This window comes from Tenebrio molitor, chromosome 2 (genome assembly GCF_963966145.1).
Source record: "Tenebrio molitor chromosome 2, icTenMoli1.1, whole genome shotgun sequence".
Lineage (NCBI taxonomy): Eukaryota > Metazoa > Arthropoda > Insecta > Coleoptera > Tenebrionidae > Tenebrio > Tenebrio molitor.
The window spans coordinates 22,829,631-22,845,968 of record NC_091047.1 but is presented as its reverse complement, the minus strand read 5'-3'; the positions used below and the strand labels follow the sequence as shown (position 1 = coordinate 22,845,968).

General features: G+C 33.0%; 1 protein-coding gene across 1 annotated transcript; it reads right to left on the bottom strand.

The window, feature by feature from the left end:
- Positions 1 to 433: 433 nt before the first annotated feature.
- LOC138123772 (myrosinase 1-like) lies at positions 434 to 2,420 on the bottom strand. The gene is made up of 7 exons (XM_069038567.1): positions 2,274 to 2,420; positions 1,546 to 2,222; positions 1,395 to 1,489; positions 1,046 to 1,342; positions 859 to 993; positions 699 to 805; positions 434 to 641 (listed from the first exon to the last, which is right to left on the bottom strand). Exons 1-7 carry the CDS (start codon positions 2,372 to 2,374, stop codon positions 518 to 520), a joined length of 1,536 nt encoding a protein of 511 aa, XP_068894668.1. The 5' UTR covers positions 2,375 to 2,420; the 3' UTR covers positions 434 to 517.
- Between the last annotated feature and the right edge of the window lie 13,918 nt (positions 2,421 to 16,338).

Below are 16,338 nucleotides of genomic sequence, written 5' to 3'. Positions count from 1 at the left end.
ATTACGCAGCTTGAAAGTGTCTCGGAGGCTTGAAGAAGTACTCGGACGCTTCGCATCCTCGTATTCTTCAACACGCCTGTTGCATTTCTGTTACGTCCAACTGTACCCACGAAGGTCTGGACGGGTGCTTACACCCCCACCCTCAGTTTTCTAGAAGTAGGTAGTATTTAAGGTAAAATTTTGTAAATAGTAGGTAGAGAATAACTAGAAACCAGAGACGAATAAAGTACTCAACAAAAGTGACAGTTATTTTTTCTCGAATAAAGACGTCCATCTCAAAGCGTCCAATTCGATCGCAACAACCCAGCAAAAACACAGCATACAAAAGGGTTACAGTCCTAAACAACGCCTCCTCGTCTGCAAAGTATCACTTTCGTAATGTAATATACTATTTTGAAACGTTAACCAAGTACACGAAATAAATTTAACAAGAGTATCGTAATTGCTTTATTAATATAGGTATAGGTTAAAGAAGTAGACGTAACCATGAAAGTGGAAAATGACACAATAACTGCAGTTATTCGCAGACGTCTACTAAACATCTGGTAGTAATTACTTGATTGTAATAAGCTGCTGAAGCTTTCGGAGTTCTTGGCCTATCAGGATCTTCAAAATCTACACTGTACATTCCGTATTTTTTACTAAAATAAAATTGTTAGGTATGTAATTTTATTTAAAAGTCAATCTTAATCCTCTACCTGTAACCGAGACCCCATTCAAAGTTATCCATTAAACTCCAAGCCGTATATCTCGTAACATTTACACCATCGTCCAAAATAGCTTCAAGCAGACTGCTCATATGTTCCTAGATGAAGTAATGTTACGTATTTGAATTATTACGTCTACGTTAGAAATTACCTTATAAAAATGTATTCTTTTATCATCCTGTAGGCCTCCTACGTCAGGGTATCCATTTTCAGTAATGAAAATTTCTGGATTATTGTACGTTTTCCTGATCCAATTGACCGTTTTTCCTAGACCCCATGGTACAATCTGGAAAATTTTTAGTTTAATCGTAAACAAAAATACAATATGTTTTTATTACTTTAAACCATGGAGGTTCAGTATCTTCCCAGTCATCATCAGGGAATACAAGAATATTTAAGTCGCTGTTATAGCTGACGTCATTTATGTCCGCTTCTTCAATCCACTGGGCATAAGTACCACTATAATAATTGACCGCGACAAAGTCATGAGTTCCCTTAATGTATTCTATTTCCTCATCTGTGAATTTCGGAAGTCTAGAAACTGCATAACCCTGAGCTGCACTTCTTTCGTCGATACGATCTATCATTACTTGAGGGTAGTTACCGTTGACTATAGGATTGGCAAACCATCCATACTATGAAAACACGGATTACTTTAACACTGATTCAATTCAATTATTGTCGTACCATAAATTGAAGGCCTCTTTCAGCAGCTTCTTTATCTTGATCGCTATCACTTGCTGGTTCAAACCATGCAGTATCCATGACGATACCGATCGACCCTGTTGATTGATAAATGTCTTTAACGGAATTTCTTTCAGCAATTTGTTTGAATTACCTTGTTGTTCAGCTCGAAATTCTTCATCGTAAATGTGATAAGCTTTGGCGTGTGCTTTAAGCAAAATATGTGTACATTGATAATCTTCCAATCCAGTAAAGTTGTAACCCGGTGCCATATTACCGTCTCCATATCCTCCCATACATGTCTGCTTTGGCTCATTGAACGTCATCCAATGTTTGACCGAATCTCCAAGTTCTTCATATAAAGTTTTAGCGTAATATGCGTAGTGGTCTATAACTTCTGGATTGAGCCAACCTCCAAGATCCTGCAATGCTTCGGGAAGATCCCAATGGTACATCGTCACCATCGGTTCAATGCCATTGTTGATCAGTTCCTGGACTAAATTCTTGTAATAATTTATACCGAGTTGGTTGACAGGGCTGCCGGCGACTCCTTCGGGGATTACTCTAGACCACGATATTGAAAATCGGTAGAAATCCACTCCTATATCTTTGAGCAAAGCAACATCTTCTTTGTATTTGTGATATGAATCGCATGCAATGTCACCGTTGTCTTGGTTGACGACGAATGTTGGATTTTCATGGCAGATGTGGTCCCAGATGTTTTCGCTTTTACCGTCTTCATTCCAAGCTCCTTCAATTTGATAGGAAGCCGTGGCTACTCCGAATTTAAAGTTCGCAGGAAAGGTACGGTTGATAGCTGCGTTAGCGTTTCTTAAAAAATAACTATCATCTGATGTCAAATATTTTAAAACAATAACTTACTCAAATGTCAAACCATACAGGTACAACAGCAAAACTAGTTTGTAGTTCATCGTGTCGGTTTGTTGTAGGACGCTTAGGTGGAGAAGCTTTATATAGTGCATTAACTTACTTGATTTCTATCTTTAAATAATATTCGAGATGAAAATCTTATCAAATTTGATAACAGTGACTAGTGTGACTAAGACCAAAGAGCACTTATTGTCAGTAAATTATAATATTTTAATATGTGTTAATTAATTATATAATGAAGGTTACCGAAAACTGATAATTCTTTTGAGCGGTGACAAGGAACACGTCAATATTGCGCGTTCTGGTAAATACATTTTAACTTTGCGTTGGAAATACGAACAAGGAGCACGTAGAAATAGGAATATGGTAGCGTCCAAAATATCGGACTGGAAAAGGGTCTTCTTCGTTCTTTCTTTTGGTTCGCCTTCGGTAATTGATCTAATTATGCTAATAGGAAAAAGAAGACAATGAAATGGAAAATTACTAGAAGAGTTCAGGTACTCTAAGGTTAAGTAACATAACTAGAACAGTACAGTTTTTGCAGGTGTCAAGCTGCAGGTGTTGTCATCGAAATAATCATCTTTGTTGAATCTCATTTGGGAAAACAAATATAGTCATAGACAAAAGTATGGAATAAATTCCTTAAAAATTAATCAAAATTTTTTTCAAACAAATCTTTGAACAGGTCAATTTTAGTTTATAAAAATACATATGTTGATACCAAATAAAATTCCAATTAGTCATTTGTTTTCGAGTGATCACGTCATCGATATTTTTTTAATGGAAAGGCCGTATTTTTTTTTATTAATTCTGATAGCCCTTTTAATTGTCTAAACAGCAGTATAAAAATTTTGTTATCTTGCGTAAGGAAATTTTTGGGAAAAAAAAAATAAAGTTAGAAAAAATAAATTTTATAACGAACAAAAACAAATCAAAAAATCCAGTAGGTAAATCAAACAGTCAAATGTTACTATCAATTTCATGTAACTGAAACACAGCGTATAGAAATTTTAATTTTGGTTGTGTGCGGGGATAAAACTATTCGCTCTTTTATGTCCGGACAAACCAAACTTTGAAAATTTGTAAAAAATATAACAGATGATAATTATTTAGATTAGATTTTTTTAGAACATTGTAAATATCGTCAATTTCATTTAAAATATCAAATATGTATTTCAGATTTTTCTTTAATTTAACTGAACCAAAAAAATACATTTCATCGAGTTTAATTTTAATATTACTATAGATGTACAAAATAATTCAAAAAAGAATAAATTTAACCTTTAATTAACTTAAATAAAAGAAATAAAAAGAACAGTGGCGGTGGTACACTTTCCAAAAAAAAAAAACACAATAAACAAGTTATCCAAATTTGTGGATAAACTATTTATTTTAGATGCCAAACACCCTATATCTTTCGAACGCTCATTGAAAGAGCTATCCAACGGTATATCGAAATACAGGGCGTTCCATTTAAAAAAACAGACAAAATAAAGAGTTTGCGTTTGAAGCGCCCTCTACGTAATTAAGTAAAAATCTTAATGTTTTTCAACAAGGCAATAAAAAACCTAACCTAAATAATTATCGTCTGTTACAATTTTTTACAAATTTTCAAAGTTTGGTTTGTCCGGACATAAAAGAGCGAATAGTTTACTAACAGTAGAAGTTAGATCCTTCAAATATGGTATCTTTCTCTTTGTTTTGACGAGAACTTTCCAAAAACGCAAAAAAAATATTGGGTGTTTCATTTAAAAAAATATAAGTTTGTGTTGCCACCGATACACCAAACACCCTGTATAATCTAAAATATTTTTAAACCATGCTCATAACTTGTACGTATAACATGAAATAACAACATTTTTCAAAGAACTTATATTAACTTAGTAAATCTACTTTGCCAAACCGTTGGGACACCCGGTATATCGGCAGAAATTTTTTCTTGCAGTCCAACACTCGTGTTTGTCGCTCAAAATTACCCTCGGGCTAGCGCCCCCGTGTAATTTTCTTGCTACAAACAGTCGTGTGTCAGGACTGCTCGAAAAAATTTCCGGCAACATATCTGTCCGTTGGTATATTATACAGGGCAAGTCACGTAAGGTTTTTTTCTGAATTTATTTTGTACGCAACCAAAAATACTAATTACGCTGACCACTTGATACCGTTTATAATGTGTTTTAATTTAGTAATCAACGTAGGTATGTAATTTGACTAAAAATGTCAAAATGACAGTTGATGAATTTAATTTTTGATTTCATTATTCAGAACAGGAAAACATCATTTTGACATTTTTAGTCAAATTACATACCTACGTTGATTACTAAATTAAATCACATTATAAACGGTATCAAGGAGTCAGCGTCATCAGTATTTTTGGTTGCATACAAAATAAATTCAGAAATAAACATTATGTGACTTGCCCTGTATATGAAAATCGCACGACACTTAAAAATAGCCAATAGAAAAACAGAATTTGGTGTCGTTTCTATAACAATATAGAGATTTTCTGGAAATTTTTTGCACCTAGCTAACCCAACATGAAATTAATAAGTGGAAATTTTTTCAGCCAATCAAAATCATTTATTTATTAAAAATCTCAAACTTTTTTCCTTTGTCAAGGAACAAAGGGAATATTATATTATAACATAATTACATAAACATTTTTGTTTTATAATACAAAAATTTCCGATAATATTGCGGAATCTGGAAAAGTGCCCCGAATGCTTGCAGCGTTTCCACGTTGAATGGCAAGGGAAATCCTCTCGAAAAGGAATTTCTTTGATTTTGAATCGCCTGACTCCGCGATAAGTCGGTTTCCGATGACATTAATGAAATCGATGGCTTCTTTGCACCAAGGGCCTAAGGTTTCAAATGCTAAACCTTTAAACACGTAGTTTGACGAAATGATTGAACTATATTTGCTATGTTTGCGTTTGCAAGCCATTTCAGCGGCAAAACCTGAGACTTCAGATGATTTCAATACGTAACTGTCTGCAAGTGTATCTACAACAGTAACGTCCCAAACCAAAGGTTGACCTTTAATCCACGGTACTAAAGTCATCCCATCTGGGCGTTTTCCGTCATCCCGAGACAGTCCGTTTGGTTCTAAAGTTGAATTCACATGAATTGAAGTTAAAGACCGATTGATAATGGAATTAATTTCAGTGTGTCTTGAAAATCTACCATTGCTTTTGAAACAACTTAGACCGTGGGTGCCAATTTCGTCAACTTTCGCATTGCATTTGCAAATATGAGGTGTACAAAGATTACAACCCAATCTTAAACCAATACAAACTTGGAAGGAAGTGTTATCTAAAAGAGTACCAATATTAGGAGAAGGTATTGCATGTAACCAAGATCCTGATTCTCTGCATTGCAAAGCTTTAAAACGAGCCAAGTCTCTAGGTGAATTAAAGATTAAGTCATTGGCAATTATTCCTTTGATATTAATATTATCCCAATTCTTCTGAAATTGTGGAATTGTTGGTATTTCGTTCTCATTTGCTACACCCCAGGCTGCTAAAGCTTCATCATAATGGTGAATATTAAGCTCATTATCCTTTGAGTTTAGTAATAAAGAAACAAGCTTTTTAACCCCATTAATTGAAGATAGACCACCAAATCTAATCGGTAAAGTGGACTGACGCCATTGTAAATCAGTTAAACGTAAATTAAGTATTCTCTCTAAACAAGACTTTAAAGAAGAATCAATTGAATTAACATAATTAGAAAATTTCCAAAATGGAGTTGTTCTTAATAAAAAATTAAATTTTGGTATGAAAAGACAGTTTTTGATTAAAGTATAAGCCACGTGTCTGTTAAGGAGTTCAGCTTTGTTTAAAAGATTTTCAACTGTAATTATAGTTTTTTCGACGGTGTTTTTGAAACCTTGGTCAAAGATTGGAGAGCCTAAAAGAGATAAACTTTCTCGGTCACAGATTTTAATGCCTGGTGCTAAATTTTGAAATTCCTTTATGACTTTTAAATCTGTGTCTCCAGAACAGCAAAAGATCTCGCATTTGTTAAAGTTTAATTCAAGGCCAATTTCCTGAGATAAATTTATAACTTTCTTAAAGTCGGATAAAACTACTTCTGGGTAATCCGCTAAGGTTCCATCATCTAAATACCATATATTCATTTGAGAATCCAAAGATAAAATAATCGGTTGAATGGCAAGACTAAAAATCATGGGACCGCAGGGATCTCCTTGCTGAGCTCCAACAGAAGAAGAAATTAAATGATTACCGAAAAATAAAGTTGAAGGATTTCTATAGCATTGATAAAGATAAGGGTACAGAAGTGGGGTATGACATTGGACTTCTTTCAGAATACAATCCCGTTCGACTGAGTTAAAGGCATTTTTGAAATCTAATTTAAGAAGAACTTTGCCACGGTTTTCATCGTTATTAACAAAGGTTCGTGTGGTATGAATTGCTGCTTCGCATCCTAGTTTAGTTGCAACTCCAAGTTGGTGTGGAGATAAATACGAATTTACAATATTTCGACTTTGAAAACAGGCTAGCTTTGAGGTCAATCTTCGCAAACAGTTTCCGATAGCGATCGGTCTAATTCCTCCATCTTTTTTGTTAAGGGCACATAAAGACGCACCATACAATAAATGGCAGATTTCTGAAGGAAGTTGCCCAGATAATAAAAAATTGCACAGTTTGGTTAAAGCTCTTAGTGCCTTCTGACCTGCTTCACCCGCTGACAAAGATATGATATCTTTCAAGTATTGTGGTCTCATGCCATCTAAACCTGGTGAAGAACCGGCAGGAAATGAATTGATAGCTTCTCGAACGTTTTGCTCATTGACTATTAAACTAATGTCTCCTGGTTTGAAAGGGTCTGGGAAAAAAAGTTCGCGAGATGGTGAAGGATGTTTTTTTTTAAGTTCTTCAGCAACATCTTCGTTGAATGAAGCTAATGAGTCATCCGAGGACAATAATTTAACAGCTCCTCTGATATCAAAATCGGCTACTTTTGCTTCTACTTTCTCAGCTAATGATAAATTTGTACGTTTCTTAGAACCAGTTCGTATTTGAGGTACTTCAAAATTAGAAAGATTTTCTTTTAAGTATATGCTTATTCAACGACTTATCAGATTTCTCTGCTACATTGAAAGCTCTATACGAAAAAAGCAAAAGATTCTCAAAGGATGATAATGATTTGGTCGAAAGACAATTATTAATAATGGAACTTAATTTATCTGCAGCTAAATGTCTGCAAGCTTTTGGAATTCTTCTAATAGTTGGTAACTGAAGTTTCAAATTAATTAGCAATTTTGTTATTGAATCGGTTGAAGAAGAAGTAGAAAAAGTTGATAGATTATTATCGACATGATACTTATCTACGTGAATTTTCAATCTGTTGTTATCCTTAAATGATTTTCCAAGGATAATTTGTCAAGGATAATTCTGTTATACAACTTGATTTATTTTTGTCAGAAATTTGTAATTTAAGAAGCATAATGTCCGTGTCGTTGCGATTTTCTTACCGAATATGCCCTCGTGCATTGATTAATATCCGGAAATGCATTCGAAAAAATTTCCGGAAATAATCAATGCACTTGGGATACTATAAGTGAAAATTACAAAGCTTAGCGCTGTTTTTAGATTAAACAATAATATTATCTAGTCATTTACCACCATTTACGTCATTTTGTGATACCAAAATGGTTGTAATAGACAAAATGTTAATTACAAAAAATAGTCTGACCATTACTTTAATAACGATAAATTCATTTTTTATGTTATAACAAGGTTCTTTACTTCAATAAAAATGAAATGAAATGTTCAAAATGGCCTCCATAGGCAGTTAAGCAATTACACAATCAATTACCTATCAAAATTACAAATGTCAGGTAAAATTTTAGCCAACTGAACATTTAAAATTGAAGCAAACGGAATTCAAAAAACATGTTTTTGCTAACTTATTCCTTGCTTCTGATTATTAAATTGAAATTGTTTCAATACATTCCCACAACAAAACTGGGTTGAATATTTTCATGAGGACAAAAGTTAACAGGGGGTTGAAAAATTAGCATGTAAAACCCTATGGCCAGTCTTAAAAAAACTCACTGTATGTAACGACTTCCATTGCTTGGTCAATGTAAGCAGTAAAGTCAGAAAGATTTGTGAATCGACCACGTTCTGAATATAATCTGTGTTGTGGTAATATTAGCGATTTTGAAAGTACTAAAAAAATTGAATTAAACTGAATACTTGAAAATATACTGGGTGATTCAAAATGATTGTGGCCAAGTATGGCAACTATGTACGAAAATGTATGTGGCAACTGTGTGAATGGGGTAGAGTTAATATTTGTATTAGTCATAAGCGTGCATTTGATTTTTTTAATTCCATTGCACATTGATTTGACAACTTTCCAAATTGCACGCCTATGAACTGTCAAAGAAAGAAGAAAAGTTCAAGTAGGCTTACTGAACTTATAAATACGAGAACATTTTCTTGGTATCTTTTCTGCAACCGGAGTACTGAAAATTATTTGCACTTAACAGAAATTATATTAAACTTGATTTTGTGTAGTTTTCTTCAATGTATTTATGCCTTCCCTTTGTGTGTCCAAATTTATTTAAAAATTATATATTTATTGCGATAAATTTCTATATGCGAGAGTAAACATTGTTTATGTCATCTTGAGTTAAAAATAAACCTTATTTTGTATATCAGATATAACCAAAGTGTTCCCAGGTGATTTTTTAAATATATTTCATCGTGATTCACGCTCTCCTGATATTAACGATCATACTATCTTTTCGTAGTACAACTTTAAATCACGCGTTGTTTCAAATTCGTATGAAAAAAAAATACAATTAAAATTCGGAGATCATAAAATAATCATAGTAAATTATATGTTTTTTTGGTTCGACACTGTCAGAATTTGAGAATATTGTCCTGTGTGAACGAATTTTGATAGATGTTACAACTTGTCAAAACGAAACGTCAAGTTAATTTTAAAGATTTCAAACGATTTGGAGCCTTTAAGGGGCTCGTCAAACAAAAAAACGTGTTCAACTCGTTCTTATGTAAATTGGACTATTTTTAGCGCTCGTGGGCCCACTCGTGTCAAAAAAGCCCAATTTACACACAAACTCGTCAAATAAATAACTATTAATTTGTTGTAGCTAATTTAGGGCGCCTTCAGTGAGTACATGAAATTCCGGAGGAACTTTGCTGGAATTTAGTAAGGGAACACTCTCACACAATAAGGTGATCAAGAATGACTGAATCTGTTGGTAACAATGAAAATTTGAATGAGTTTGGTACCACTGTAATCTAAACGCATTTTTAGTTGTCAGCTTTGACAGTGTTGACAGGTAAATTTGAAATGTACCATCAATTGTTTATACATTAGAGTACGGTAGGGTTATTTTACAGCGGGAAATCTGATTGTGATTAGTTGAAGCGCTGTAAAATACCTATCGTACGACATTTGCATTAGATTTTTCGGCTGACCAAATGTTTTATTTTGGCCTCTTGTAGATTTTTATGATATAACAAATCTCAAACTTATAAATACGAGAACATTTTCTTGGTATCTTTTCTGCAACCGGAGTACTGAAAATTATTTGCACTTAACAGAAATTATATTAAACTTGATTTTGTGTAGTTTTCTTCAATGTATTTATGCCTTCCCTTTGTGTGTCCAAATTTATTTAAAAATTATATATTTATTGCGATAAATTTCTATATGCGAGAGTAAAAAGAGTAAATTAACCGTGCGTGCTACCGCACTCCCTCAAAAATTTACCGACATCCGTAAAAGTGTGTTTTACAGTTAGGGAGGGAAGTCGAAAAGGTTTATTTTTGTATAGCATAAACATAAGAAGTTAAAACATCCGATAAGTACGAGACAAAAAACACAAATATTTTTCAACTGTTTCATTCTTGATGATGACCCGAATTAATTTAGGACAAGCCTTCATGTTGGTCAGTGGTTTTTATTAGTAATGTACTAATGTACCATCGAATTCATGAAAAACTAGGACAGCAAAACGTCGCAGTTATGTAAACTTTTCAAAAGTGTTGTAGGGTAACGTTTCTACGTGCTTTATGTTAACTGGTTACTAATGCCCAACATGTCAAGTAGATAACCTAAATACGTTTGACGTTGGATCGAGCATTGCTAAATTCAAACTGTCATAATGACAGACGTTTTATATTTGAGATTTTCATGTAGCCCAATTTACTCCAACAAAATTTTGCTGTACTAGTTTTTCATGAATTCTATAATCTGTTTCAAAATCAAAAATCCACCACCTGTTGAATTATGTTAGCAGAAAAAAAGAAATCCCTAGAATAAGTTTCATTTTTCTGGGTTGGCCTAACCTTCCGCCAAAATTTGACCTTCAGTGTGTCACAAATATCAAATTATAAAAATGCCTCGAAAAACAAGGAATCTTTTAACCGCTAAATTAAAGCGAGCGTTCATTAAGTGCTTCGAAGAATTTAAAAAACACGATGAACTACGACCAAAACGGCTGTCAACAGTTTTATTTCATAACCCCACGTTTTTCTGACACTTTCAAACACACTAAAAACAAAAGTTGGCGACGTTGTCGGTTGTATTTTCGAGGTAGAATGCAGTGTTGGTGGATTTTTCATTTTGAAACAAATTATATAGTACAATGTTCTTATTAAAAAAAAAACATAAATCTATTCTCTGGAACAAAAGAAAGAAACGAAATACAGATAGGCTAAGAAAATTGGATTTACTTTTCCACATTTACCCAAAAGATGGAACTACAAGAAAAGATGAAATGGAATTGCTGGCAACATTGTTTTTTTTACGTAACTATGTTTTCAAAAAATGCCGATTAGGATATGTTGTACGCTAATGATCCTGCACTCTAACAGCTGCTGTTCTACCAAAGCGACCTTTATTATAGTTATTCGCAGCTCAATATTGAAATTCAGAATTTTAAATTGGCAGTGACATTTACCATTGTTAAAAATAGTGACAATTGCACAAAATATTGAATTCGATGTTGCCATTTCATTAAATTTTTTTTTATCCTCAAATTTTTTGTAAAAACAGCGATATCTCTTGGCAATATGCAAGAAAGTAACTCCAATTTTCGTAGCCACTCTGTATAGGGACCTCAAGTGGATAGTCAACTAATTCCTACAATTGATTTTGCTATCAGTTAATTCCGTTCATTTCCATTACGTCAAATCGTTTGATTCGACGATATCGCAAGGTCGTCCTTTTGTTAATAAACTTTGCCTCCAAAACCTACAACGAATGCAGCGTAATAACGAATAGTTGAGTCAATGGAGGTTTTTACTTCTTAATCTTTAAGAACAGGTCCGATTTTGTTGATTTTTTTTTTGAATATTTGTTTTCATACAGGTGTCCCAAAATTGGCGTACAAACTCCTTACTACCTTATCAAGGATACTTAAATGTACATGAAAAAAATATGGAAAAAATGTTTCCGACAAAAAAAATAATTATTTTTATTATTATTATTAACGGTAATACAATGTAAACAAAGATATATTCGTACATCATTACCTTGCAATGTTACCGTAGTGGATTTAAAATATTTTTTTCAGACGACCACTGTGAAATATGGCACATTTCACACGGTTTTTCCTTAGTGAAAATTTAAAATTGCAAACGATTTCAACACGAACACGAACGAACAGCCTAACCGTGTACAATGAAAAATTTGAAAAATCTGATTGGCCGACAGCTGTGTGTTTTTATATTGTACACGGGCCGATGATTAACGATATCTATTTCCGCGCAACGGCATAATTATTTTATCCGCAGCTCTGCCGAATGATATTTGAAGTTTGAAGGGATGCCGAATATTAGCGTTTTTTTTTTGTGGTCGTCGGAAAAATATCGTGTATACCACGTGTTGAAAATTCGATTTGACACTCGTTTGCTTAAGCCACGCGCCTACAGCTTGTGGCTCAATTCTGCAAACTCGTATGAAATCTTTCATTTTCAACTCTTGATATACAATATACTATTTCGATTTCCAAAGCTTCTAAATTCTCCATTATGCAGGATTAAATATTGGTAGTCAGTGATCGTGTACTTTGTGATAATATGTACGATTAGAGGTAGCTGTCATTTGGGGGCGTATAATAGTATATTATATATTGAGGGAGAGAAATGTATGATTTTTTCTAAGGTGCAGTTTGTAGCCAGAGGGCGAAGCCCGAGGGCTACGAAGCACCGAGGGAAAAATGAGCATTCTCTCCAGAAGTATATATACTATTTTTTTCACGGTAGGGAGTAGAAACAGCACAAAAATCTCAAATTTTAAGAATAAAAAAATTATGACAAATGAGTTGTCATCTTTCGATGAATTTAATGGAATTAGTAGTTGCCTTGACAACACAATTAGATTTTTGTCACAACAGTCAAAAAAAATGAAAACTCCCATTAGATTTTTGTCACAACTGTCAAAAAAATGAAAACTCAAAAAAAAATATTTGCTCCCTAGGGAGAAAATGCTCTACTTCTGTCACGATGTTGACATCCGAAAAGTTGATTTCTACTCCCGATCGTGAAAAAAGACGATTATTGACTAAAATAGAATAAAGAATTATTTTGCTATTTATGGAAAAAAAAACAGTTTTTCACGATATTCATTCCAAAGGGAATATGTTATATTGAAATTGTAGTATAAAAAGTAGTTGTTAAGTTAAAAGTTCTAGTAAAAATTCTATTTTTCAACATAAAAATACGGTACAATGAAAATCGGGAAATACGTATGCGTTATGTATACATATTATTTACATATAGTTTTGACACTACTACCTGTATCTACCTGTATTAAACAGCAGAATGGATATGTAATTCATCATTAAAGTATTTTGAAAATTCGTAAATATGTATATTTTCAAATCTGTTTGTTAAGGTCAATCGCAACCTGCTATCGTTGTGGTTCAACCAACACTCACTCACACATATGACATACTCGTATAAGCATAAAAGATTTTTCCAATAATCTCCCTCAAAACGTATCCATTGTATTAAAACATTTTAATGTAAGAGCCATAAGCCATAAGTGAAGAAGAAGATTGCGGGAATGAAGAAAGCGACTAAATCGTCGCTGATATTTTTGAACAATGTAAAACGGATGTTAACGATGTTACTAAGGTTTTCTACATAAGTAATGGTGGTATAGTAAAATTTTTTTAATAAACAATTGTCAATTTCAAAATTAAGTAAAAAAACACTCTGTACCACGCCAAAATGTGCACATATGGACCAGGTATATAACAATTTGACACCAAATCATAGTTAAGGTTATGTTCATTTCACTTCCCGGACCTGTTTTCCGCGAATTCATTTTTAAAATAAATTTAATGAGAAATCAGCGGAAATATTTTTCGAATTTGAAATAGAGTCTCGCTCGTCAGGGCGTAGGCTCAGTTAGATTAAAAAAATGTTGACACTCAGTGTGACTAATCGTATCATCATGAAAATCACTGTTTGGCTCATACCACCATGATAACGTTTTGACAATTGTTTATAAAAAATTTCAATTATATGTTACGAGTATTTCACAGATTAAAATGTCAAACAACAAAAATAAAAATAGATTTATTAATGTTCTTTGCAAAAAACTGACCGAATAATAATTTTCAGTGTAGTCAAGCAGAAAGTGATGCTGATCGTTTATTTGTACAGACGATAGAAAAAATCCGAAAAGAGGTTCTTAAATGGGATTGAGTAAGGTCCATTTTAAACTAAATTTGCATATTTTTCCATATTTGGAAACAGAATTAATGACGTCATCGATTTTTTTTTTCCCAGAAACATACCTATATTTTGGCATATGTATTTAAAAAGAGCTAATTTTTCTGAACAAACTTTGTGAAGAAAAAAATTTGCTATCTTGTTTAAATCGTGACGATTGCAAATTTTTGATAATATGTATGTACTTTTTTTTTACAAATTTGCTTATGATTTTTTAACGGAACCTTTGTTAATAACGATCAAAACCGTGGCAAAGTTCTTCTTAAATTAGATTTCAAAAACGCCTTTAACTCAGTCGAACGGGATTGTATTCTAAAAGAAGTCCAGTGTCATACCCCACTTCTGTACCCTTATCTTTATCAATGCTATAGAAATCCTTCAACTTTATTTTTCGGTAATCATTTAATTTCTTCTTCTGTTGGAGCCCAGCAAGGAGATCCCTGCGGTCCTATGATTTTTAGTCTTGCCATTCAAACAATTGTTTCATCTTTGGATTCTCAACTGAATACATATATGGTATTTAGATGATGGAACCTTAGCTGATTACCCAGAAGTAGTTTTATTCGACTTTAAGAAAGTTATCAATTTATCTCAGGAAATTGGCCTTGAATTAAACTTTAACAAATGCGAGATCTTTTGCTGTTCTGGAGAAACAGATTTAAAAGTCATAAAGGAATTTCAAAATTTAGCACCAGGCATTAAAATCTGTGACCGAGAAGGTTTATCTCTTTTAGGCTCTCCAATCCTTTGACCAAGGTTTCAAAAACATTGTCGAAAAAACTATAATTACAGTTGAAAATCTTTTAAACAAAGCTGAACTCCTTAACAGACACGTGGCTTATACTTTAATCAAAAACTGCCTTTTCATACCAAAATTTAATTTTTTATTAAGAACAACTCCATTTTGGAAATTTTCTAATTATGTTAATTCAATTGATTCTTCTTTAAAGTCTTGTTTAAAGTCAATGACTTAATCTTTAATTCACCTAGAGATTTGGCTCGTTTTAAGGCTTTGCAGTGCAGAGAATCAGGATCTTGGTTACATGCAATACCTTCTCCTAATATTGGTACTCTTTTTGATAACAGTTCCTTCCAAGTTTGTATTGGTTTAAGATTGGGTTGTAATCTTTGTACACCTCATATTTGCAAATGCAATGCGAAAGTTGACGAAATTGGCACCCACGGTCTAAGTTGTTTCAAAAGCAGTGGTAGATTTTCAAGACACACTGAAATTAATTCCATTACCAACCGGTCTTTGACTTCTATTCATGTGAATTCAACTTTAGAACCAAACGGACTGTGTCGGGATGACGGAAAACGCCCAGATGGGATGACTTTAGTACCGTGAATTGAAAGTTAACCTTTGGTTTGGGACGTTACTGATGTAGATACACTTGCAGACAGTTACGTATTGAAATCATCTGAAGTCTCAGGTTTTGCCACTGAAATGGGTTGCAAACGCAAACATAGCAAATGTAGTTCAATCATTTCGTCAAACTACGTGTTTAAAGGTTTAGCATTTGAAACCTTAGGCCCTTGGTGCAAAGAAGCCATCGATTTGACTAATGTCATCGGAAACCGACTTATCGCGGAATCAGGCGAATCAAAATCAAAGAAATTCCTTTTCAAGAGGATTTCCCTTGCCGTTCAACATTGGAAACGCTGCAAGCATTCGGGGCACTTTTCCAGATTCCGCAATATTATCGGAAATTTTTGTATTATTAAACAAAAATGTTATGTAATTATGTTATTAATATACTTACAGTTAAAAAAAAAAAGATAAGCGTTTCTAATTTTATTGTATATATTAATTCTATATCATTCTTTTATGTATAATAAAAAAAAATCCTATTCATAATTAATTCTTTATAAAAATGTTTGAAAACTTTTCATATAATTTATAGTTACATATTTGAGATATAAGTGTAAAAAGTTATCCTTTATTGCACGAACGGGTTTAAAATACGACCGAGGTACGAGGGCCTATCAGAAAAATGAGAAAAAAGTGGGTATTGTCATTTAAAATTTTTTTAATGACGTCATAATTAGAAGATGACAAACTGTCAACATAAGTAAAGTACTGAGGAATACGCACTTTTTAAAAACAAAGTTGATCTCTTCGAGGATTTTTCTCAGAAAATAATACTTACAGTTTTATCGAATTTATTCCGAACTTTACTATACTAAATTATGACGAACTGAATATATTCATGAGTCAGGTGTCATTTTTGTTAATGTTACTTTTTTGAGATCTAAAATTATATGAAATAACATACAGATCAATATGTTGGATCGGTACTGTAATTGTACTA

What these genes read in the sequence shown, in the direction of transcription:
- LOC138123772 (XM_069038567.1), bottom strand. Translation starts at nt 2,374, where the DNA reads ATGCACTATATAAAGCTTCTCCACCTAAGCGTCCTACAACAAACCGAC. An exon ending in AAAGAGGCCTTCAATTTATG is followed by an intron (nt 1,343 to 1,394) that starts GTACGACAATAA and finishes GTGTTTTCATAG; the next exon opens with TATGGATGGTTTGCCAATCC. An exon ending in AAAGAATACATTTTTATAAG is followed by an intron (nt 806 to 858) that starts GTAATTTCTAAC and finishes TACTTCATCTAG; the next exon opens with GAACATATGAGCAGTCTGCT.